Source organism: Carassius gibelio, chromosome B15, assembly GCF_023724105.1.
Source record: "Carassius gibelio isolate Cgi1373 ecotype wild population from Czech Republic chromosome B15, carGib1.2-hapl.c, whole genome shotgun sequence".
Taxonomy (NCBI): Eukaryota; Metazoa; Chordata; class Actinopteri; order Cypriniformes; family Cyprinidae; genus Carassius; species Carassius gibelio.
In genome coordinates, this window is record NC_068410.1 from 2,823,029 (window position 1) to 2,850,783 (window position 27,755).

At 33.4% G+C, this 27,755-nt stretch overlaps 1 protein-coding gene across 2 annotated transcripts; it reads left to right on the forward strand.

The window, feature by feature from the left end:
• The first annotated feature begins 927 nt into the window (after positions 1 to 927).
• On the forward strand, positions 928 to 26,211 carry LOC127972147 (interleukin-1 receptor accessory protein-like). Of its 2 annotated transcripts, XM_052575457.1 has the most exons (12): positions 928 to 1,006; positions 2,408 to 2,434; positions 7,347 to 7,435; positions 11,577 to 11,859; positions 12,995 to 13,181; positions 15,198 to 15,363; positions 16,607 to 16,678; positions 16,762 to 16,894; positions 16,975 to 17,123; positions 18,137 to 18,280; positions 20,650 to 20,793; positions 25,383 to 26,211. In XM_052575457.1, coding segments are annotated over exons 2-12 (2,076 nt in total). In that variant the 5' UTR covers positions 928 to 1,006; positions 2,408 to 2,432; the 3' UTR covers positions 26,090 to 26,211. The 2 variants fall into 2 exon arrangements, with proteins under 2 accessions (XP_052431417.1, XP_052431415.1); XM_052575455.1 differs by lacking the exons at positions 928 to 1,006; positions 2,408 to 2,434 and having other exon boundaries at positions 6,807 to 7,435.
• The last annotated feature ends 1,544 nt before the right edge of the window (positions 26,212 to 27,755 follow it).

The following is a 27,755-nucleotide window of genomic DNA, read 5'->3' on the forward strand; positions in this document are numbered from 1 at the left end:
GCGATGTTGCAGAGGCGTGCCAGCCAAGACAGCCCCACAACATCCAGAGACTTGAGGTACTCAGGGCGGATCTCGTCCACCCCCGGTGCCTTGCCACCGAGGAGCTTTTTAACTACCTCGATGACTTCAGCCCGGGTGATGGACGAGTGCCCCTCCGAGTCCCCAGCCACTGCTTCCTCAACGGAACACAAGTCGGTGGGATTGAGAAGATCCTCGAAGTATTCCTTCCACCGCCCGACGATATCCCCAGTTGAGGTCAACAGGTGCCCATCTCTACTGTAAACAGTGTTGGTAGGGCACTGCTTCCCCCTCCTGAGGCGTCGAACAGTTTGCCAGAATCTCTTCGAGGCCAACCGATAGTCCTTCTCCATGGCCTCACCGAACTCCTCCCAGGCCCGAGTTTTTGAAAAAAAAACTCGGACACATAACTGAGCCTGCAAAAATTATAAATATATGTAAAGATGAATATTAAATTAAATGCATGTTGGAATGAATCAATAGGCTATAAGAATAAATAAAAATGCATTAAATAATAAAATAAAGATAATAAAGGAAAATAATACATATAGGAATTGTTATACAAAAACTATAAAAAAATATTTATTTTAGTTCATATAGTCCTATTTAATAATAATAATAATAATAATAGTAATAATAATAATAATTATTATTATTTTAAATATTTAAATCACATTTAACATTTATGCCAAATTAAATTAAACTATTATATATAAAAAATATATAGCCTATTTTTGAAAATTAACAAAGTTATCTTGTTGCAAAAATGTATGAGCTGAGCTTGTAACTCAACAGCAGCACGCGCAGTGACGTCGGTGATTTTAACGTCACATCGCGTCGCGTCACGTCGCGCGGCCAGACGCGGATTTTTTTGTGGGCGGAGCCTGAACTGATGCGGTCTGATGTGACGCGTTTGTTTCCATTCACACGCGCGCAGAACCGTCAAGATTTAATCGGGTCAGAAACAGCAGCGGAGCGACGCGAGCCGGTGGGTCTCTCTAATTTCATTCGTGCTGTTTCCTGAGGGTCATTTTGTGAGCTTCACCTCCTCTCTTCAGTGTCTCAGAGAGAAGTGTCTCGAGGACCACTGCTTCAGTCATTCTGTGATAACTTCGGAACTAACTATGTTTACTTCTGTGTATAGTTTATCTTAATATATTGCTGAGATATGACAGATGATGATGTGTATATTGATGGAAAAATATATTTTAAAGTATTAAATATTGATGGGGCAACAAAATGTGTGCGAATAATAATAATTATTTTTTTTGACAAGGTTGTTTGATTTAAAATAATCTGCCCCACATTTAATATATAAATGCATACATACATACACACACATATACATGTATGTGTGTATAAACAATAAAATATATTTTATTATAATAATATTTTGTTATTTTGTTATTATGCAGGTGCAATTTGATAAAATGTTAAAATATCTAAAGTATATAAATATCTTTATATTTTAAATATGCTAACATATTTGCAAATAACTGATACATTTAAATAAATAGTTACTTAAAATAAGCTCTTCAAGATTTTCTATAATAAAAAAAAGTCTATGTTAAAATATATAAAATATATTATAGATATATTTTTAACATATGTTTATAAGTGATTAGTGATTAAAACATTTTTAAATGAATAGTTAATCAAAATAAGCACTTCATAATGGACACTTCTGACATCTCACAATATCAAAACACATACTTTCCTTCTGTTTAGTTACTGTTGTTGCTTGTTGAAGGTTATTAAATCTTAAAAACGTGTGATAATTTGAAATATGCCATTTTAGGAACTGAGCTCATACTATTGCATTTGATCAGGAAAATATTATATGCAGGAAACAGAGCTTGGAAATATTATATGCTGGAAATCTTATGTGCATAATAATAAACCGGTGAAAGTGCTGTGGCGGTCCTGTTGCAATTTAATGTTTTGGGAGAAAATAAAAGCATCCTTGTACCATATAAATCAAAGTAGCATGTTATTTCCATCTGAGATAGTATGAGTGCATTGTTCCCACATATGTTGCCTGATTCATAATCATGTTTAACTTCTTCTTGTGCATGCAAGCGTTCATCACACCTGAACACACACTCGTAATTCCAGCGCCACTCTCAGGTGAGATGGATGTGAAATATGTGCTCGAGCGCATCGCGTTGATTGGATGAGAGTCCGGCCGGTTTGCCTTAACGATTTACGGTGACGCGCAGAGGGGCCCGTTAAATCATCCCCCGTCCCGGCTGACAGAGAGAGAGAGAGAGAGAGAGAGAGAGAGAGAGGAGGTGTAGTGGGTTAGAGACCAGCAGACAGAGACAGAGAGAGATCAGTGGAGACGGATGGTTTGTGTCTGTTCTGCTCTAAGTTTGTGGTTCTGTTGCAGAAAGATCCGGACCTGAGACGGCAGCATGTGAGTAAAGCCATCTTACATCTTACATCTCAACATCACAGCATCACAGCATCACAGCTTCTGGATCTGTGCTGAAAAATGAAGGCATTCAGGTTTTGCATGCATTGTGGTTCCAATGTTTATTACTGATAAAAGTAGTAGAAACGTGGGATATGTTGCTATTCTCAATCTCAACCACATTTATAGACCACTTTAATATCCTGTCATTTTGCACAACAATGATCTTTTGTGCATTATTTGCACTTTACTAAAATGCATAAAATTATTGTATTTTGTATAATGTTTTTATGAATTATATAGAATTTATTTAAATATACATATTCTATAAAATATTTCATTTAAATGTGTAATGCTATATCAATATAATTTGTATTATTTACAATTTTATATATATATATATATATATATTAGTTGTATAATATTTGTATGAATGCTATAAATTGATTTTAAAATACATTATTTAAAATATTTGAATTAAATGTGTAATTATATATTAATATAATTATTAATGTGTATATATAAAATGTAATATTTTTTTTTTATTTACATTAATGTAATGTAACACACACACACACATATATAATCTGTCTGCATGTAATCTTATTATACTAAAGCCTTTATTCATCATTTTTAAGGTATGACTACAGATATAATTGATCGTGTATGTATAGTTTTGTGTGTTTGAGATGTTTTGGGTGTGTTTTGCTCACTGTTAGTCACTTTTACATGACTAATTGCTCATTTACTATTTGTTGATTCATCTTTTTTTGTTAGATCTCATTTTCAAGTTCTGCATCTTTTTCTGGACTATCACGATCAATAACTCCAATCACATTTTTAATATATAGAGTTGGACAGTGTAATATTATGATACTAAAATCCATTTTCATAATCTTGTTGATATTGTAATCAGTTAATGTTTATGTATCAGTGTTCTTTTAGATTCATTTAGATACTAAAATAGTTTTAAGCATATTTTGAATAATTTATTTTTCATTTTAGTCTTTTTTTAAATGTTCTTTTATTTATTTATTTTTGAACAAAATGTCAATATAATATATCTTTACACATTTTTCAGTTGAAGTTATTTTAGTACATCAAGTTAAATTAAGTGCATGAGAATTATAAATATTGCCTTGAACATTAGCAAAAAAAAAATAAAAAAAATTACATATTGTGTTTTATTTCATTTATTTTATTAAAGTTAAAAATAAATAATGGTTTAGTTTTTAGTAAACTATAATTGCCCTGTTATGTAAGTATTTACAATTATGACACCACAACAGAAAAACATACACTGGAGGAACACAGGAACAAAATAATATAAAAAAATCCCCAAATGAGCTCAGTATAAAAGAGATAGAAGTGTATGGTGAATTCCCACCATGATATAAAATCAGACGTGTGTGTGTGTGTGTGTGTGTGTACAGTTACGTGACTAATTGGCCACTTACTCTCCGCCGATAGATTATGTGCCGGGGTCTTGTGGCCCCTGAGGCCCGTCTCGTCCCCCGTCCGTGCGTCTGTCTCTGGACGAGCACGGCATCGATCACACATAATCCGATTTCCCCCCAAAACAAATAATGAAGCGTTTCTGGAGCTTACCCTTTTAAGTAATTTAGTGATTCGTTCAAACCTGTGCGAATCGATGAAGTGGGTTTTGAAAGATGAGTCTAATGAATTCCCATGATGCACTAATTTCACCCTAATGCATCTCAGCGAAATTAAAACGCACATTTGTGACGCTCACATAAGCAGGATGGAGATTTTATCTGAATTGCAGCGTTTGGAGATGATGTCGTTATTTTAGACTCATCACACTAACTGCTCTAATTAGGTTTTCGATCGTTTTATTTAGTCTCCGCTGAGATTTTGGGTCCGTCTGCTGCTGCTGGTGTGTGTCGCGTTGTTTCACATTGTAATTCATTTCTTTATCCAAACAAAACTACTTAGTTCATTTACAGTATTCAACTTTTTTAAGCTTTAAAGATGCACAGCTTATTTAAAAGGCTAGTTTAATTTAATAATTAATTTATTTTCATCAGAAGAATGATATTTTGAAGAACATTGGGGATCCAAACAGACCCTATTGTCTTTCATTGCATATGCAAAAAAAAAAAAAAAAAAAAATTATATATATATTTTAAAATTGCATGCATTTAAAACAAAAGCTATATATATAGCTTTTGTTTTAAATGCATGCAATTTTAAAATGCATTTAAATGTGAAATCAACTCACAATTTAGCTTTTATTTTTATATATTCAGTTTTCATTGTAACAATATCTTTTTCAGTTTTAGTTATTTTAGAATTTTAATTTTAATTTATATTGTATCTAATATTTATATTTTATTTTAACTTCATTTCAGTCACCGAAAACTATTTTTAATAGTTTTAGTTAACAATAGCAACACAAGATGCATGTTTTAAATACATGCATTTTTAATATGCATTTAAATATGTTTGAAGAAATCAATACTTTTTTTTAAATATATTTTCAGTGGTCATTTTTATTTTAGTTTATATATATATATATATATATATATATATATATATATATATATATATATATATATATATATATATATATATATATATTGTTTTTTATTACTATTATTTATTTTTTTTTTTTTTAAATTTTTTAATGTCTTTGGGTGAACTGTCCCTTTAATTCTAAGAGGTAGAAAATTATTATGGAAATTGCAATTATTAAACTAAATAATCAAAGCAGAGTTCAGTGGGAATAGTTAAGCGCTGCATAGACCAGGGCCATAAAGTAATTAATAAAATAATAATTAATAACATTTAATAAAATGAAATTACACTTAAATATAATAAATAAATGTTTAATATCTGACTGTGTGACCACAGAAATGTAAAAAGACTGACATATTAAATCCAGTGACAAAGGCTACGCTACCTTTTTTGTCCTTTTAAAGCAAAAGGTCAATCAATGACTTGAAGTTAAAACGTCTTAATAATGGATTTGTGTCTTATTTTAATTGCCTTTAATTCTGTTTTAAAATCATTTTAAATAAGTAAATTTGTAAATAATTTTCAAAGTTATAAAATTGCTTGTTTTATTTTTGTTCTTCATGATTATTTGACTTTCTTTTATGTAAAGCACTTTGAATTACCATTGTGTATGAAATGTGCTGTATAAATAAACTTGTCTTGTCTGCCTTCTGTTAAACTCTATATTATTTTAGATAAAAGCGACCATTATCTAATAGTCATGAATCTGGTGCAGTTTGCTTCCCCACAGTGTTCAAGACATGGTTACAGCCTTGGCATAAATATGATAAATATATGATATGAGGCCATTAATAAATCATTAAGTTAAAGGCTTTTTTTTTCAAACCCATTTATTTCTTATTATGAATCACTGTGTGTGAAACCATTTGAATTTTTTATCGTTGGGTGTGTGAATGATTACTCGGATGTTGGTAGGTGAGTGAGTGTGTGTGTGTGTGTGTGTGTGTGTGTGTGTGTGTGTGTGTGGTGCCATTACAGGCCAGTAATGTATGTTGCCGGTTGACAGTGAAGAGAAGGTTGCTGTCCAACACCATCCATCTCTCTCTCTCCGTCTCTCTCTCTCTCTCTCTCTCTCTTTCTCTCTCTCTCTCTCTCTCTCTCTTGGCACAGGATGGTTCATTCATTCAAGGGCGCAGGGTTTGGTTTTAACATTTGAAATTCAATCAAGCTTCCCCATATGTTCATGTACAGTGCCACTTACTGTTGGTCATTTGTTCTTGTTTAGAAACAGTATTTTAGTCAGTATTAGCCCACGAATACAAATCTTAACTGAATATTAAACTACAGTTTCTGTATATATAGCTTTTGTTTTAAATGCATGCAATTTTAATATGCATTTAAATGTGAAATCAACTCACAATTTTGCTTTTATTTAATATAATTTCAGTTTTCATTGTAACAAAATATTTTTCAGTTTTAGTAATTTTAGAACTTAAATGTTTATTTATATTGTATCTAATATTTATATTTTATTTTAACTTAATTTCAGTCACTGAAAACTATTTTTAAAAGTTTTAGTTAACAATAGCAACACAAGATGCATGTTTTAAATACATTGCATTTTAAATATGCATTTAAATATGTTTGAAGAAATCAATACTTTTATATTTTCAGTTTTCATTTTTATTTTAGTTTGAGTTTATGTAATTGTATTGTTTTTGTGTTTTTATATCTCTATAGCTTAAATTTTTATTTCAGTTCTAGTAGTTTTAAACTTAAATTCATTTGTTTTTCAGGTTTTAATTTTATTTCTACTTTATTGCAGTTAGTGACAATAATTATTATTAATAGTTTTAGTTTTAATAAACAATAAAAACACAATACATGGCACTTCAATATGCATTTAAATATTTTTGAAGAAAGAGTTTTTTTTTTATGAATCAGTTGTTCCAGTTCACATAATTGACTCTGACTCTGAATGATTCATTTATAAATTATTCTGTTCAAATCCTCGACGTCAACAACCCATTTGCTAATTATTGCAAGATAATGGCTTCAAATTTGACCTGTTTTGTAAAACTGATATTTTCAATGCTTTGAATGCATTGAAATGCAATTTCAATTATTGTGAATTTAGTTTGAACTGCAACTAGATTTGATTTGTAGAAATGATTCAGTAATTTTTTAAACTTTAACTACATGAAAACATCTGAATCTGCACTCGTGTTTTAACACATGCATCTTTCTTATTCCATTAATTCTCCTCCTCCTCTTCTAGCGATCTTAAAGCTCTCGTGTAGTAAAAACACCTTCAGGAATGTTTTATGGTGTCTGATAATAAACCGAGTGAACGTCTGATGAAATGTAGGCAGCCGATTGAACACAGACTCATTTTCTCTCTCTCTCTCTCTCTCTCTCTCTCTTTCTGTCTGTCCAGGATGCCGTTGGTCTTCACACTTCTCTGCCTCTGTGTTTTAAAGATGGGCGGCTTCTCTGCATCTGTCACTCAACCCACCGTCCAATCAGGTGAGAGTCCAGTGATTGAGCGGCTGTGATTGGTCGTTCTGTGACTGGTGAAGGATGAATCCTCTATTGCTCTCTTGCCCAGAGACTATATCCATCCTCCTAATCTATCAGGGACCAATCAGATCTCACATTTAAATAATTGATCCCCTCAGCAGCATCACATTAGATCTTCCCACCAATCAGCAAGAGCGTCTCCAGAGGTCTGTGTGTTAAATCTGCATCTAGAAATTGTGCTGAATGATGCAAAAAATGAATAAAAAATAGAACGGGTTATTAAATCTGGTGTAAATGTTTATAAGGCTGATGGCAACTGTTGTTTTCCAGCAATTTTTTAAGCTTTGATTATCTATGGATGATTGTTTTGCATATTTTGAGGGACAAATATATATATTTTTTAGTTTATAATTTGTTGATGTTTGCTCGTTAACTAAAACCAGGAAAAACTAAACAAAACCTAAAAATTACAAACTGAAATAAACATTTTATTTCAGCCAAGGCAAAAACATTTTTTAATTTAGCTTAACCTGAAGTACTGAAATGACTAAAAATAATAAAAACTATAGACGTTTTAAAATAAATGTATTGAAAATGACAAAAACTTAAAAATAAAAAAATAAAAAAATAAACTCTTATTCAACATATTAACAAAAATTATACTAATATACTAAATTAATATTCAAATTCAATACGTTAACATACATGCAGTATTGTTTTACTATTATTATTAATGTAGTAGTATTTATTTACATTTTGAATTTCCTTTTATTTTTAGATTTGGAGTTTATTTTAATTTTAAAACATAAAATATTAATTTAAGTAAAACATTTTACAAAATCAGTTTTGTGCTTTTGTCATTTTTATTATTTTTTTCTGTTTGTTTTAATATTTCTAAATAGCTTATATAATATATTCACTTATTTACTTAAATTTCAGTTATGTGCCAAGTCAGCATTTCTAAATTATCTTGTAATTTTTTCATTTAATATTTTCATCATATCAAAGTTTTTCATTTAATATTTATATTACAAAAAATATTTATGTTTTACCCTATTTCAACTACTCAAAACAGTTTTCGATCTTTTTAGTTTTAATAAACAAAAACAATGCCAGATGCTTGATGCATGTTTTAATGGAGAATTGATTTCCTCATTAAAAAATAAAACCAAATCGAGTGAAAAGTTTCTAACAAAATCTTTTTAAAAAACATTAAACATTCAAAAGCAGACAATAAGTTTGTGCAATCTTCCAAAATGAGCTTAAACATATAAGAACAGTTCAGTGATGCACCGGACGTTTCCAGAGTGTGTTTTGTGGGCTGCGTCTCAAACTGAAGGTGTTGCCCAGTGAGTCGATGTCTTGACAGACGGCGTGAAGTATGAAAGCGCTTCCTTAAAGACAGCGGCTCTCCGAGCTTCTTAACGTCACGTCTAATGAGCTAGAACACATACGAGCGAGTTCCAGCAGTAACCAAAAAGCACAGAGACCTCGTATTGATACATGAATAATGCAACAGCAGCTGTTTTCATGTTTCATGCAGCAGCTGTATCACATGTGCTGTTATATGTCATAATATTAGCACGGTCATGAGATTACGGGCCGGGTGCACCTCTGGAAGCAGGGGTTAATTAAAAACGCTTGCCGCTGCAGGACGGGAAATGGATTGTTCCAGAAGGGGGTCATTTATAACGGCGTGCGCGGTGTGTGTGAGCGCTTGTACTAAGACACTCTTAATAGGAAGACTAATCCCCTCCCAGTCACAAAGTGACAGAGCAATTACACACACACACACACACACACACACACACTGCTGGTTCTCGCCCTCCGCCGGCCTACAGACAGATCTTGACATCACCTGCCTGTCTGTGTGTGTGTGATATGAATGTGAATCTGTGTGTGTATGTGTGTGTGTGTGTGTGCAGTTTCATTGATTTGGGATGGTAATTTATTTAAATAGACTTTTTGACATTAGCAGGATCAGCATTTAAACCCAAACAGAGCACCTTATCTTTCATTATTTTACAGAAATTGCATTTTCATAAGTGTGTTTTTGTTTGCGTGGAGCATGTGTAAATTAAGCATGCCACTATGATGCATGCAGTATCTTTTGTAGCATTATTTATATGCTGCTATAGTAGTTTTACATGTCTTGAATTGGCTTTTATTTACATTTTTTTATTGTTTTTATTTATTTTTATTTTTTATTTTTTTTTATATAGCTTTATTTGACTTTAACTTCAGTTTTAGTAATTTTAGTTGTATTTTTTATATTTCTATATAGCTTTCTTTTTTCAGGTTTAATAATTTTTCTATATGTTTTGATATCAGCATTTTAACTCAAACAGATCACCTTAACTTTCTTAATTTTTTTTATTTATTGAGTTTTTTATTTTCATTTATTTAAATTTTCGATTTTTAAATATGTTTACTAACAGTGTCGTGTAAACATGGCTTAAGAAGCAAAAAGTGGAGGAACAGAAAATCCAATTCAATTGAGAGAGTCATTTAGATTCAAACTGCTCTGACTGATTCAAAATCATGACTTTGATTATTCAGTTTCGACATCGCTTGTAAAGAAATTCAAAAGCACGTAGTGATGGGATAAATCTCTGACCCAGTGAAACCATTGCATCGCAAAAAGATTCAGTGTTTTGGAGCACTCCATTCGGATCGTGTATCACGAATCATTTGATTTAGATCGGAACTTCAGCGGAAGTTCGTGAATCATTTGAGTCATTTGAATCATTTGAATCATTTGAATCATTTGAATCATTTGAATCATTTGAATCATTTGAATCACTTGATTCATTCCCGGACTTCAAATCAAAATAGTTTTTTCTGATTGATTTATTTTAATAAACTGTACAAAACATCAAACCATTAAGGCAGTACTGTTAAAAAAAACAAACAAAACAAAGTGAATAACACTGATTGCCATCTATAATTTTGATATTAGTTCTGTTTAAGTGTTTGTTATGCAGTGTCAGTTTGATTTGGGATGGTAATTTATTTAAATAGACTTTTTGACGTTCAGCAGGTTCAGCATTTAAACAAATCACCTCATCTTTCATAATTATACTGTACTGCGTTTGCATACTGTAAGTGTATTTCTCTTTGCATGGTGAGTGTGTGTGTAAGAGAGAGAGAGAGAGAAAGAAAGAAAGAGCATGCCTAGGTATTAATTTCATATTGATGCATTAGTTGCTGATGTGTGAGTTTTAAGATGTAATTGGGTCGGCCTTTCTTAATGTTTTAACTTTTACACCATGTTCATGTCATAAATTTGATAGCTCAATTACCTAATATTGATTTGCACGCAATAATGTGTTCGTGTATGTGTGTGTGCGTGTGTGTGCAAGGGTTTGAGTGTATAAGTCACGTTTGAGACCATGCAGAGGATATTTTATTGCTCAAATGTTTCGCTTTCATAGCTCAGGTGATGTAATGGAGTTATTAGTTATGTTTGGTTGAAGTGCATTACCAGTTAAAAGTTTAGAATAATTATGAATTTTTTTTATAATGCCAATAAATAATCTTCAGTGTGAATATCTATTAAAAAGTAATTTATTTCTGTCATGCTCTGCTGTATTTTCAGCATCATTCCTCCAGTCTTCAGTGTCACATGATCTTCAGAAATCAGTATAATATCATGATTTACTGCTCAAGAAACATCTCTAATTATTATTAATGTTGCAATCATTTGTGGTGCACAATATTTTTCAGAAAATAATTCCAAAGTTTGGCGTAATAGAAAGATATGAATTATTTTATTCATCAAGGATGCATTCAATTTATGTATATTCTGCATTGCATCCAAGGAATTAATTACATTTTAAAAATATTATTACTTAGAAAACAGTTCTTTTAAATTGTAATAATATTTCAAAATTTTTACTGTGTTTTTGATCAATTAAACGCAGCCTTGTTTAAGCAGAACAGACATTTTAATAGTGTATCAACATAGTTTCTCCTAAAATGACACGAGAAGAGTAAAAACAAACATAGTTGCATTGCATTAACAGAACAGAGTTATAAAATCACAAAATACACAGCAGCTGAGATCATTTGATGTTGACTTTGAGATCATGCATCTCAATCTATGAGCTTACGGAGGTGTGTTTCTGAGGTTGTTTGTGTGTTTCAGAGCTTCAGTGTCATGACTGGGGCGTGTGGAGCGAGGGTTCGGTGCGGGTGTATGACGGGGAGGTGGCGTATATCTACTGTCCGCTCTTCTCTTATCCCACGCTCTACAGCTACAGTCAGATTCAGAACAGCAGTCTGTCTCTGCTGTGGTACCGACACACACACACACACGAGCTGGAGCAGCCCATCAACCTCAAACTACACACACTGCACAAAGACCGCGAGTACCTGTGGATACAGCCGGCCTCGGCGCAGGACGCAGGACTCTACATCTGCATGCTCCGGTAAACACTCACACTGTGTGTAGAGATGTGCACAGCCACATGCATTCAAAACTGATTAAACAACTAGTCTTAAGAAAGCTGGATTAGTCTGGTTTAGAGTGGACACAAATACTGTGCATCACATTATGAAGTGTAATGGGTTAGTGAATGCCCTGAGTATCATCACTAATTCCTGCAACCCGTAATGAATTCATAAAATCAGCTTTCAGTGGCATTTTGTACTTGTAAGCTTCAAAAGCAGGTGTACTATAATATATGTGAATTATTTATTCAAATCCCATATATGTCAAAAATATAAATGACATAAAAAATGTAAATAATATAAATTAAATTAAAATATTTTCTAAATATAAATGCATTACTAAATCATGTTAGGAAAGAATGAACTTATGAACGAAAGAAAGACTATAAAAATAATATAAAAGTATAAATAAACAAAGGTATAAGTATATTGTTTATTTATTTATTCGTTTATTCATTTGTTTATTTTAGATGTTTTATTTAAACATGTATATAAACATAACCAAAATATGCACATAATGATATATGATAGTGTATGATATAGTATTATAATATAATATCGTGTGAAAAATGTATAAAAATATACAACCAGATAATTCAGGTAATTTCAATATGTTGTGTTTATAATATAATATAATATAATATAATATAATATAATATAATATAATATAATATAATATAATATAGGGTGAATAAATTTGGATGTAAATAGAAACTTAGAAAATAGCAAATCCATCATGTAAGGAGTAGGTTAGGATATAAAAAATAAATAAATAAATACATAAATAAAATAAAATACATATTTGGATGTTAGTATGCAGCCAAATCACACATCTAATTTTATTATTAGGTATAGGTTAGTATATAAATGTATCTAATCTATTCTAATCTAATATAATAATTTATATAAATATAAATGCATTTTATTTAGATCTAAATAAAAATGTGTAACCAAATCATGTATGTTATTTCATAATATAATATAATATAATATATAATGCTGGTTATTTCATCATGTTAGTGTTAGATAAGTATAACATATATAATATAAATCTGAATATGACCGTGTGAGCAGTCGTGCAGGTTATTTGATCATGTTTTGTGTATGTGACAGCAACATTGCCTCGTGTGTGAAGATCGGCGTGAAGCTGGAGGTGGTTCAGAAAGACGGAGAGTGTGACCTGAGAGCTCGACCTCACCTGAACGTGACCATCCCGATACAGAGCGAGCGAACCCTCACCTGTCCAGACCTGAACACACTCACACTGCCCAACAGCACACACTCCGTCAGCTGGCACCACGTGAGTCCATGTGTGTGTGTGAACAAACATCGCAGACTATCATAATTAAATATGATGCTGAAAACTCATCCAACCGTTATGAAGCAAATGAATTTCTTAATCTCCAGAGTCGCACAGCTAATGAACTGAGAGGACGTCAACTCAAACAATCAGCATCATTCAGTTTAAAGGTTGTGCGTTAGCAAAACTATAAAAATGCTAATTAGCATGGGTAATTTGTCTGTTTAAAGAGTCGTATAATGCAAGAAACGAACTGTGGCGATATGAACAAAGATGCATTAACTATATGTTGCCCTGGAGCACAAAACCAGTTCATGGTAAATCAATATCATGTTACAAAATGTTTTCATTCATGAATTATAAAAATTTAAGTTTGGAGCGTGCACTATAAAGTCTATGTTCAAAAATGTGAGGGACAGTTAAGGGTTAAGTCTCTGGGGTATATAAAAAAAACAAAAAACAAAAAAAAAAACAATGTATGGGTCAAAATTATAGATTTTTCTTTAATGCCAAAAATCATTAGGATATTAAGTAAAGATCATGTTCCATGAATATATTTTGTAAATTTCCTATTGTAAATAAATTAAAACTGAATTTTTGATTAGTAATATGCATGGCTAAGAAATTCATTTGGACAAGTTTAAAGGCGATATTGTCAGTTTTTTTTTATTTTAGTATTTAATTAATACTTGTATGACTGAAAGTTTAGTTTGTTCCCAACATACCTTTGAATAAACTTACATTGAAAAGATTTTAGTTCTGGGATCAATGAATCAATAATGTGGGTGATGTCATATTTTCAAGTGGCGAATTCACAGATGTTTTGTAAACTAGAAGCAAATCTTGCAACAGCTTCCTCTTTCAAAAGGAAATGCAGCAGCAGTTGAGAGAGAATATTTAGGGATCCTGCAGAGTACAAGGCTTGATCTTTAGAGAAAAAAGAGCCATTAACTACTAGGCACTAGTTTTCAGGGGCACTTGTGGGAATGAGATCATTCGCCTTGAAAATGCAGCAAATAAAAGCAGCACTGGAGATGTGTGCATTCAGCTTCAAATACATTGTGCCCTGATCAACCTAGAAATCTGTATTCCTTGTGCAGCTTGTTAAAGGTCATTTCAGTCAAATGACAGTGTTTTAACTGCATTTTTATGGTGCAATACGTATAAAACACAGAAAGCTGTTGCTTGTGGAGAAAACCGTTTTGAATTTTTGTGGCAATTTATGAAGAGTTTTGCATGTAAAAGTGGAAAGGGTATAGAGAAAATAAGAGATCATACAAAATGCATGCTATTTTTCAGTTAGTACTGCCATAAATGAGATATAAATGTTTACATGTAGTCCACAAGACAAAAAAAAGAGCTGAAATTATTAAAATAACTCCATTCAAAAGTTTGGGAGCCCTTGGTTTAAGTAAATGGTTTAGTTTATTATAAAAAAATATATATATAATTTCAGTACTTTAATTTTATGTTGATGTACTAAATGTTTAGCTTTTGAATAAGGTATGTTTGTCTTATTGTATGATTTTAATGTTATTTTTGTAAAGCTCTTTTGGGCAGCGTTTGTTGTTTAAAAAAATGTGCTAAATAAAGTTGCTGGCTTTTATAGCTGAAAAAAGCCAAATGTTTAATATTTTCAGTTAACTTAAATGTTTTAAGTTTTTAATTTTTAGATTTAGTTAACGATAGATAACAATCGCTGTCAGCTAAACCCAATAGAAAAAATTTAAACATTAACCAAGATTTTTATTCAGTTTAAATACTAAAATAACCAAAACTGAAATAAAAGTATATAAAAACAAAAGAGACAAATAAAAATAAATAAGAGGACTAAATAATAAGAGGACTAATAATAAGAGGACTAAAACTAAAAGTAAAAAAAAAAAAATCTAAATGAAAACAGAAAATGCTACAAAGACTAATTAAACGCATAATATTTAGGACTGACATCTTCTTTTAAGAAACATGAATCTAGATCAGTGTAGGTCATGCAGGCTCATGTCTGTTTCTCTGTAGTTCTGCAGTACTCATCTGTTTCAAGGACACCGAAAGCTGAAAGGAGATGATCTGGTGATCTACTGGATGATGGAGTCGTACACAGGCCTCTACACCTGTGTGGTTTCATATCAGATGAACGGACGCATGCTTCAGTTCACACGCAACATTAATGTCACTGCTGTTGGTACGGTTCTCTGGTCTCATCTAATCTCTTTTGTGTGGAAGCTTGTTTCTGATACAGAATAAAAACCTAAAAAATATCATTGCAACTTTTTATCTCACAATTCAGACTTTTTTTCTCAGAAGTGCAAATCTAGTGATTCTATTTTTTTTTTTGCAATTCTGAATTCATATCATGGAATTCTGAATTCATATCTCACACATATCTCACCATTCTGAGCTTATATCTTGCAATTCTCAATATCTCACAAAACTGAGTTCATCTCACAGTTCTGAATTATTGTCTTGCAGTTTTAAATTCATACCTCACAGTTCTGAATATCCTACTAAAAATTCTGAATTCATATAATAATTCTGAGCTTATATCTTGCGATTCTGAATTCATATCTTGTAATTCTAAATTCATATCTCGCAAGTTTGTCTCAAAATTCTGAATGATCACAATTCTGAGTTTATATCTCACAGTTCTGAATTATTATCTCACAATTCTGAATGAATATCTCACAATTCTGAATTCATATATCACAATTCTGAGTTAATATCTCACAATTCTGAATTCCTATCTCACAATTCTGAGTTAATATCTCACAATTCTGAATTCCTATCTCACAATTCTGAGTTAATATCTCACAATTCTGAATTCATATCTCACAATTCTGAATTATCTCACAATTCTGAATGAATATCTCACAGTACAGAATTATCTCACAATTCTGAATTCATATCTCACAATTCTGAGTTAATATCTCACAATTCTGAGTTTATATTTCACAATTCTGAATGAATATCTCATAGTTCTGAATTATCTCACAATTCTGAATGAATTTCTCACAATTCTGAGTTAATATCTCACATTTCTGAATTCATGTCACAATTTCGAATTCATATCTCACAATTCTATATAATAATTTTGAATTTATATCTCAATTCTAAGTTCATATCTCACAATTCTGAATTCATATTTTACAATCCTGAATTTATATATTTTTTATTATAAATTAATAGCTCACATTTGAGTTTATATCTCCTTTCTGTGTTCACATCCCACAATTCTGACTTTTTCTCTCAATTCAGACTTTCACTAAAAAATTCTGACTTTTTCTCACATATCTCACAACTGGGAGAATCATTTGCAGAATTGTGAGATAAAAAAATTGCAACTAACTTTTTCAGTTTTTTTATTTGTGGCAGAACGTATAAATGAATTTGACCTTGTCATAAGGTTTTCACACATCTTTCTCCTGTAGTTCCTGATATTGGCAGTAAAGTTCCCATCATCCTGAATCCCGCGAGTAATCAGATCTACACGGTGACTCTGGGTGAGCATCATCATCATCATCTTTTTTTGCTGTTTTTGCCGTGTTTTCTTCTGTATGCTTCAGTGAACGTCTCTGCATTGCAGGAGATACAGTGACACTGTCCTGTCGTGTGCATCTGCCTCACCTGTACGAGGAAAAGCACCACATCTGGTGGACCGTCGATAAAAAAACCTTGGAGCAACTCGCTGACCCACGATTCAGCTCACCTGAGGCCACGTACGACATGTTTGTGTTTTTCTCACTTCTTTGATCTGTCCCTATCTCTGTTTTACTGACTTGTGTGTGTGTGTTTCTAGGCTTCTGTCATATGAGTACGGTGACGAGATGAAAGAACGAGTCCTGAATGTGATGGATTTTTCAGCTGATGACCTGCAGAGGGAGTTTAACTGCTCTGTCAGAAACAGCCAAGGGTTCAACACCCGCCGAGCCGTACTGAAGGCCGAACGTAACTATACACGCTAACATGACTAGCACACACATGCATACTCAAATGTGTTCAAATCTCATTTATTCCTGTGATGCACAGCTGTATTTTCAGCATCATTCCTCCAGTCTTCAGTGTCACATGATCTTCAAAAATCATTCTAAAATGCTGATTTTCTCCTCAAAAAAACAATTCTGATTATTATCAGTGTTGATAAATAGCAGTAATAAATATAGGCAGCTATTTAATTTGTAAAAACACATTTTATGTGGGAAAAATTGCAAATATATTTAAAAACAGTATTGTTGCCATTGTAAAAAAATCAGAAATGCTTAATAAACATGAATTAAATATTTTTCTTATTTTATTTTTCAGGATACTGTGATGAATAGAAAGTTCAAATGATCAGCGTTTATTAGAAATAGAAATATTTAGTAACTTTACACATGTCTTTACTGTCGCTTTAAATAAATTTAATGCACCTATACTTTTATTCAGCTTACTTTCTTTGAAAACCAAAACTATATTTTTACATTGTTGTAAGAATAATGTTGTATATCATTTTCTTCATTTATTTAAGTTTCATTGTTATTGTAATCAATTTAGTTCTTCCACTCTAAATTTAGCATAAACATGCTGCTGATATGGCATTAAAACAATAAATCAGTTAATTTATTGTACTTGCCAAAACCATTTTTCAATTCATTTGGCACTTGTTGTACAGTATGGTTGTTTTGGACCCTGTATGCCCGTATGTTTATTTTGGAAGCAAATGTTCTCAGAATGTCATTTATGAACTTTATTTATTTAAAAAAAACATTTTTTGAGCAGATGTCTATTATGCATTTGAAAAATGATTCTATAAGTGACCTAAAACATAAAGCATACAGCATGTGCACCTTGAAGCCATACCATGCTTTTGCAGTTGAGATATAGAAAACTTAGTAGCAAAAAGTTTGACCATTTATTTGTGTGCCTGTGTTTATATATAATCTTGTGTGTGTGTGTGTGTGTGTGTGTGTGTGTGTGTGTAGCGTACGTCCCGACTCTAGAGCTGGGCTGTGGTTTAGGAGTGACGCTGGCGCTCATGTTGATGATGTTCGTCATCTATCACGTGTTCTGGCTCGAGCTGCTGCTGCTCTATCGCTCGTGGTTCGGCTCAGATGAGAGATACACAGGTGAGAGATACACACATAAACACATATATGACCCAGCTGGAGCACAAAAGCAGTCATAAGTAGCACAGGTATACTGGTAGCAATAGCCAACAATACATTGTATGGGTCAAAATTATTATTTTATGCCAAAAATCATTAGGATATATTTAAAATCATGATCCATGAAGATATTTAGTAAATTCCCTACCGTAAATATAATACAAATTATTTTTGGATTAGCAATATGCATTGCTAAGAACTTAATTTGGACAAATTTAAAGGCGATTTTCTCAATACTGCAGCCTCAGAATCCAGATTTTCAAATAGTTTATTGTCCTCCTAACAAACCACACATCAATGGAAAGATTATTTGTCAGCTTTCAGAAGATGACCATCATGACTGGTTTTGTGGACCAGGGTCACATATTCACTGACCCTGACTATGTCTTCTGTATATGACTCTGTGCTTCATGGCTAGTTGATAGCTGTGTACACATTCATGAGGATGAATCAAGAACATTGATATTTATTTAATTTCTAAAAATATTGAAAAACATAAATCAATTTAAAGAAATATATTTGTACAATTTATTTATCTATTTACTAACACACACACACACACACACATATATATATATATATATATATATATATATATATATATATATATATATATATATATATATATGAAACTTTAATGGAATAATGCATTAATGCATTAATGGAAATTGATTTTAAAGATTTTGTAATGTTATTATATGTAATAGTTATTGTTATTGATTGACCGATACCGATAATTTTTTTACCGATACCAATTATTTGCATGTTTATGTGCCGATAACCGATATGCAGAACCAATATTTATTTACTGTTATAAAGTAAACAAATGACTGAGTGAAGTAAGAACATACTTCCCTTTGGTTCTCTTTTCAGTCATCTTTCTTTTTAAAAATGTGTTGAAAATTAGTTTTGTATTATATACAGTTGTATTTATTTAGATGTTTATTAACGAAATAATGGTTATATAGTAAATGTTGATACAATTTAGGGCGTTTTTAAATGAGTGAATCTTGTTAAAACTTCAATGCAGTGGCCGTGCTGGAGCATTTCCTGAACATAAATCCGCTGAGTGAACAGCAATATGAAAGAGGATTCACAAGACAAATGATGATCACAGACAAAAGAGAGAGAATTCAATTCTTTCGCTTTTATTTCTTATTTCTCATTAATGGCTGCATATTATTTAATTCAGGCAAAGTTTATTTTACATATCTCCGTGAGTTGGTCTCTATTTATTAGAGCCAAGATGCATGAACTACATATAAAGCATTTATGTAATGCATCTAATTTGTGCATAAATGGCTGTTATGCTAAATAAAGTTGACTAACTACAGCAAATAAAGTAACTGCACGCCATTGTTGTTGTCTCGTCTCCCGTCAGACGCTCTATAATTGTGATCCTGCATGCAATTCTCAAAACACCCACAAGATAGCACGTTTGTCAGTGAATCTGATATTATAAAACCGATATGCGATTATGGAAAAATGCTCAAATATCGGTAAAATATCGGTATCTCGATTGATCTCTTGTTATTATTATCTGAAATATATATATTTTTGTAATTAAATTATAATGATAACTTAATGCATCCTTGCTGAAGTATACATTTCTATTACCCCCCCCCCCCCCCCAAAAAAATGATATATCCTTATATAGACTCCAAGCTTTTGAATGGTATAGTGTATAATGTTATTTCAGATATATTTCAGATATATGCTGATCTTTGGATCTTTCTATTCATCAGAGAATCCTGAAAAATTATTTAACTGTTTTAAATGTGGATGATAGTAATAATAACAATAATAAGTTTCTTGAGCAGCTAATCAATATATCAGAATGATTTCTGAAGATCACGTGACACTGAAGACTGGAGGAATGATGCTGAAAATACAGCTGTCAATCACAGGAATAAATGACAGTTTAACAGATATCCACATAGAAAACAGAAAACTATTTATTTTAAATAGAAAAAATATTTCACAATTTTACCGCATTTGCTGTATTTTGGATCAAATAAACGCAGGCTTGGGGAGCGGAGGAGAGTCCTTTAAAAACAAAACAATCTGGTAGTGTACCTATATACATAATTTTATATAAATTGTAAGTAACTTTTTTTTTATGGTTGAAGTTAACTATCACTCTCTGATCGCAAAGGAAATACATAGTATTGCATTTATATTAAATACATTATTGCAATAAATTTAATATAGTAACATACTTGTGTTAGTATTTTATAGTGTAGCTACCTACATTTTCGTATTGCTCTCGCTCTCAAAGATCAGACTGAAGTTTAACACTAATATTGACTAAATTCTGTCTGTGTCTGCAGATGATAAGCAGTATGACGTGTACATCTCATACGCTCGCAACAGTGAGGAGGAGGAGTTCGTTCTGTCCACGCTGCGTCGAGTCCTGGAGACTGAGTTCGGTTACTCTGTCTGCATCTTCGACAGGGACAGTCTTCCTGGAGGAAGTGAGTATCTCATGACTGTACAGTAGAGCAGGGCTTCCCAAACAGAGGTTCATCAAAGCGGCTAAATTCACTGTAAACAAGCTGCAAACTCCATCTGTGCTGAGAGTTTAACATGCATTTGGGAACACATACCTTTAATTAATTCACATTTACAAAACTGACCACTTTTTGTGGACAGATGTTTACAGCATTTTACAGATATCCTGCCAAAATAAACCTGAACATTTGAAATTGTACAATTTCACATTTATAACTAAATGCATAAAATAAAGTAATTATAAAATCATTGTGAACCATTAAAAACCAAATGTGATTTTAAATTATGGAAATATTAAAAGTTTGGGAATTCCTGCTCTACACAAGTACGTGATTATAGAAACATTTGCAATTCATGATAAAATACAAGTACATGTCAGTGTTATTATAGCTAAAACCATTCAAATTTAATATTAATATTTTTTTTTTAATGAAACAATGCTGAAATGCTACAAAATAAAGATAAGTAAATGAACAACAAACTAATTGGAAATTAGAAATAAATATTTTTTTTAATAAAAACTAGTGTCGTCAAATGATTAATCCCATTCAAAATAAAAGTTTTTGTTTACATATTATGTGTGTGAACTGTGTATATTTATTATGTATATATCATACATAAATTATATATATATATATATATATATATATATATATATATATATATATATATATATATATATATATATATTATACATAAAATATATAAATATATACATGTCATTTTGGACTTTTATTTTGGAATGTGATTGCCAGCACTAATAAAAACTAAAACTCTAATCAAAATAAATGTAACCTAAATGGTCATATTTAAAGAAAAATTATAAAATAATAAGGCAATGAAATAAAACCCAAAACAGAACTAAAACTCAAATAAATTAAATGTAAATAATTATATTACAAAACTAATGAAAATGATGGGAGCACAAATTGGCAAAAATTTTGTCATCAAAATAAAAGCTTAATAAAATAAGACAAAAGAAACAAAAACTAATCTAAAACTGAAATAAATTAAATGTAACTTGTAGTATTGCTAAAAAAAATGAGAACAGCCCTTAACAAAATAAAATGAAACTTGAAATTGTAAAAATAAAAGGTAATTGTAAAGATTAGTACTGAAAACTATCATTTTATATAAATGATACAAAAATTAGTGTCATGTACAACTAGTTAGAAAAAGGCAACAAAGAAATCTTTTTTTTTAAACAAAGGTCAAAACTCCAGTTATAATTTAGATTTTTGAGGGTGCACTCTTGTCATAAATTAATCGATTACTTTTCCTACATAATTTGATATGTAGGTGACAGTTAATTAATTAACAAAAATTATTTTGAATAGTTTTAGTTAACAGTAACAATACTGGGGATTCCCAACCTTTGTCGGCCAAACTCCTTTTGAGCTAAAATATTCACTTTAATTATTCACAAAAATTTTAGGTTAATATAAAAAAAAATGTACCAACATATTTCATATTCTCCATTCTCTAATGGCCATGAATGATTAAATAACATGCAGCTAAAAAGATTGTAGTGCACTTATCTAGTTACCTAGATTACAAACGCCACTTCTGTCAGTGTCTGACTCCTGAAATAGTGGACTATAGAAGGACACTGTGGCTTCCTCCATAGACTTACATTAGAAAATCATTGGTGATGAAGTCTCAGTTCAGATCAGAGGTGTGAAGAGTGTTACTGAGGCTATAATGCAATTCATAATAATTCATTCCATTTTCATGCTGCACAACAAACTTCCAGCTGTTTTCATTCAGTTGCATTTTACTCTCATGTCATGCATTACTGAGTTCATCTTATATGACCATGTCATGTCCGGTATGTTCTGTGATCACATTTTTTAACTGATTTGATAAATAAAAAATATTTTAGCATTTACATCAGTTTCATTGATTTATTTCATTTATCATGTCCAGATGATTTCACACTGAATCCGATCATCCCATGACAGCAACTGACGTCTGTGTTCATTGTTTACACCCATAATCACGGATGATGAAATGTTTGCATAAGTGTTTCCCTTCAGTCATCAGTGAGTGGAGGAAGTGAAAAAAACCTCAGCCAATCACAAGCCGTCTTTCCCTGGTGAATCTGGTTTAGTGTGTGTTTCTCAATGTCTGGAGAAGTCAGAACAACTCAGTTCTTATTCTCTGGAAAGAAAAACCCCACAAACGTCAAAATATATTGAAACCGTGTCAGTAATTTTTCCATTGGCAATTCAAAAAGTTCAAAAGGCATTCATATGTGTATATAGTTTACCTAAAAATTTAAAAGTGCTGTGTTATGGACTCATATTTTAGCTAAAAGCAATGGTTTGAAGTTAAAACATCCTAATGATGTATTAGTTTTTTACAAACACAAAGTTTTTGTCTTCTCAGGATGTGAACTGATGGACTGGAGTGGTGTGGATTATTGTGATGTTTAATTTTGTTAATTGAATGGTTAATTTGTAAAATATGTATATGCGGCAAAGCTGGAAAAAAAACCATTGTGGCAATGATCATCCCAAAATGCTTCGGTTACTTAACGTAACCCCGGTTCCCTGAGATAAGGGAAAACTCCCCTTTTCCTTTCAGCTGAAGCCTGATTTGTTCACGTTTGTGTAGCTGCATAAACCAATGGTGCTTCAGCCCACCAAAAGGGGCGAGTCTGACCGCTATATAAGTCAGTCCGTAGCACAATTCATCAGATCATTCGACCTAAAGTGACGATCATCAATTCATGCAGCTTGTAGTGCGGTTAGTGACATAATGCTCATTCCCTCATCTCATGGAACTGAGGTTTACATTAAGTAACCAAAGCTTTCCCTTTCGAATGTTCACTCTTGTTATGTATGGGAACTAATCCAATCACACCGCACTACGAGCAACCATTACATGCTTCTCTGCAAGCCCAGTGTTAGAGGTTTTATGAGGGCCCTAAGGAACTTAGGCATTATCTCTCCCCAAGCTTGCCACTTGCCTTGCAGAGCACCAATTGAGGAATAATGACCCTTTTTGGCCATAGAGCCTTCTCGTGGATGGCGTCCTTGCCTTAAGAATGGTTTGCTTACTCTCGCTGGGAGCCTATCAGACTCCCGTCAGGGCACCAGACATGCACGCTCTGGGCAGGGATGCCAAATCATGCCTTTCGCTTGGGGCTACCTTGCCTCTGGACAGCATGTCCGCTTCCAGGTTCATCTTTCCGGGCACATGAACTGCCCTTAGTGAGAGGAGTTCTTTCTGTACCCAGAGAAGGAGGCGACAGGGACCAATCCAGCTAGATCCACGCCCGCATTAGGGCGGAGTCTAGAACCATTCCCAGAAAGTCTGGGCAACAACTGGTTCTTGCAAGGGTTGATGACCAACCCGAGGCGCTCTAAGTGACTGAGCAGCAGCTCTTTGTGAGCGTTCAGTTCCCGTTCTGATCTTGCAGTTCAATAAACGGATTCCCGTATCTGCCTGATATGGGACACAGCCATGTCTATGCACTTCGTAAAAGTGCGTGGGGCCAGGGACAGTCCAAAGGAAGGACTGTATACTGATAGGCCACTGCCTCAAACTTGAATTTCAAGAACAGTCTGTGGCAGGGGGCTATGTGGATGTAAGCATCTTTCAAATCCAACGGTAAAAATGAATTTTCTTGACAATCATCATCTTGAACGACTGGTGCATAAACAAGCTGTTCAGATGTCTGAGATCTAGATTGGGTCTGAGCCCGCCAACTCTCTTTGGGACGAGGCTGAAAAAGCCTGACTTGCTGTTCACTGGGGGCACTATTTCTACAGTGCCTTTTGAAAGCAGTGCTTGCACCTCCTGCCAGAGAACAATAACTTTGTTGTCTGGGACAGAAGTTTGAACAACGCCTCTGAAGCAAGGGCGGTCTGCGAGCGAACTGCAGCGAGTAGATTCCTAAAATTGTTTCCAAAACCCAAAAGCGGGGAGTCTAGGTTCATATAAGTGATTGAGCGAGGAGGATGAATTTTGCTCTTTAAAGTATGTCAGTCTGCTATCACAGTGGTAAAATATTCAGGCATGCGCTGCACCTGCAGGACGTGACGTACTTAAAATTAAACTCTGTCTCTCAGAGGTGTTCGAAGAGGTGAGGAGTGAAGGCGACTTGTTTTTGGAGGAGTGAAGGCCGAGGCGAGAACGGGACCCCACATTTTCCTCTCAATAGTGGTCAGGTCCGCCCCTTTTGGTGGGCGGAAGCGCCATTGGTTTGTGCAGCTACACTAACGTGAACAAATCAAGCTTCAGCAGAAAGGAAAAAATTTGTTTCCCACACATAACGGGAGTGAACGTTCGAAAAGGGAACACAAGACTCCAGTTAAATCTCAACTGTTGCATATCAGATGAAATAATAAGAACTCCTATTGAGAAGTACATACTTTATATTTGTGAGCAAAGGATTACAAACCTTTGTGCTTAACACATGAATATAGAATGATAGCTCTCAAAGTTTCGAATCGGCAAAGACACTTTTCCGTCACTTTTGATTATTTTAATGGATGGAGGCGCAGGTGTAATCAGCACTTGTTATGTGTGTTTCTCCCTCTCTCAGATCTGATGGAGTCGGTTCTCAGGTGTATGCAGGCGTGTCGGCGGCTGCTGGTGGTGTTGAGCTCGGATTGTTTGTGTGAGAAGAGCATCAGTCTGCTGGAGTGTCGTCTGTGTTTGTACCTGCATCACGCGGCGCGTTTTCCCATCATCACTGTGAGACGACGCACGTTAAGCGCCTCCTGCGGCGACATCACGCAACTGCGCAACAACTCCACCTCCATCCGCTGGCACGACACACGCTCCGAGCGAACCAACTCACGCTTCTGGAAACTTCTGCGGCTCGCGCTGCCTCTGCGACCACTTGCGCTCGGGAAAAGACTCATCGATAGCACTTCCTCCCATTCGGACCTGGCGTCTGTCGCGACACGTTACACACATGCCCAGACCGTCTCGCTCAGTAAACGTAGCAAAGGGGGGCGGAGCGGAATGAGACACCAGAGCGTACGTGACAGAAGTGGGGGGAGCTGTGAACAAAAGGGGCGGGGCTGCGCAATCTGTGTAAGCTTTCAGGAAAGTCGTCGAATTTGGGGCGGAGTTATCGCTGCCCATTGGAACACACACCTGCATCAACCTGTAGCCAATGGGACGATACCTCACGCCACACACAACTCCAACACTGTACCCGGAAACATCCCTGGGAATGATCTTTGCCCTTGTGAACCAATCAACAACAACCAGACAAATGAGCTACAAACCACTTACTGTTGACTCACACTGCTGCACAACGAAACAGCTATTACAAATATTATGAACGAAATGTTGAGATCACAATAGCTTTCAGGTAATATGTAAACACAGACCATGAATACAATAAACTAAATAATATCAGGCTGACCTTTGAACTGAGATTTTTTTTCACAGGCATGCTTCACACTGTATAGTAGAGAATATATACTGTAAACTGCATGTTTATTATGACAAGTAATGTCCTTTTGTTAAAGGATTTGGATGTGCAATCAATCACTCAATCAATAATTAATCTCATCATTTGGTGGCATTTTACAACAAGCCAAATTCTAACCTGCTCAATACATAATATAATATAAAACAATAAATAATTTACTATAAAATATAATCAAATATCCAAAATATGTGCACCTTTTAAAAAAAAAAATACTAGGGTCAAGTTCTTGCATTGTGAGATAAAGTATTCCAAAGAGTTGCCAAATAGTATGTCAGCACTGCTCAGGGCCCGACAATGTGAAATATATTTATGTAATGAGCACACAATTGCCTCCAATTATTATTTTTACGTTATGTGGAACCTTGCACACATGGACAGAAGAGTTTTCTCCAGAAGAGATAGAGAAAAAAGGTACGTATAAGCCTAAATCAAATGTTATTACGCCACATTCTGAAATAATACCAACATGAAATGTAATGTTATAATGTACCAATATCCTAATTATAAGCAATAAACTTTGCAGCTTAGTTTAATTATTCAACATTTACAAACAGTTCAGAAACCGTTTCAGCAGTGTTTGTGTTCATGTTCGATCTGAGGTTACTCAAGAGCACTTATCGCTCACCCATCTGTTATATTTGTGTGTTTATTTAATCTCTTCCGCACTCTCTTATTTCATCCTGTTCTTTACAGACACATTTCTTCATTTCATTATGTGTAACACATGAACTCTGAACTATCTGCGGCAGATCAGAAAATCAGTGAGGCATTACAGGCGGTTTAACACCAGTTTAGTTTAGATTGAGAGTATACAGTGCTGTGAAAAGGCTTTTGCAGTCTTCCGGATTTATTTTTTATTTTTTTGCATTTTTTATCACACTTAAAAGATTCAGATCAAACACATTTTAATATTGTGCAGAGATTACCAGATTAAATACAAAATGCAGTTTTGAAATAATGATTTAATTTATTAAGGAAACAAAGCTGTCCAAACCTGCCTGCCACAACGTGTGAAAACAAAATTTGACCCTTAAAATATAATAACTGGTTGTGTCACCCTTTACAGCAACAACTGCAATCAAGCATTTTGCGATAACATCGCTGTTATCGCACTCTTCTCTGCACAATTGTTTTCATTCAGACACATTGGGGGGTTTTCAAGCATGAATGGACTGTTTAAGGTCATGTCACAGCATCTCAGTGAGATTTAAGTCTGGGCTTTGACTTGGCAACTCCAAAACCTTAATTTAGTTTTTCTTTGAGCCATTCAGAGTTGGATTTGCTTTTGTGTTTGTGATCGTTGTCCTGCTGCAGAACCCAATTGTGTTAGAGCTTGAGGTTACACACTGACTTCCGCACATTCTTCTTCAGGATTTTCTGATAGAGTGCAGAAGTCATGCTTTCATCAATAATGGCAAGCCGTCCAGGTACTGACCCCAGACCATCACACTACCTTCACCATGTTTGACT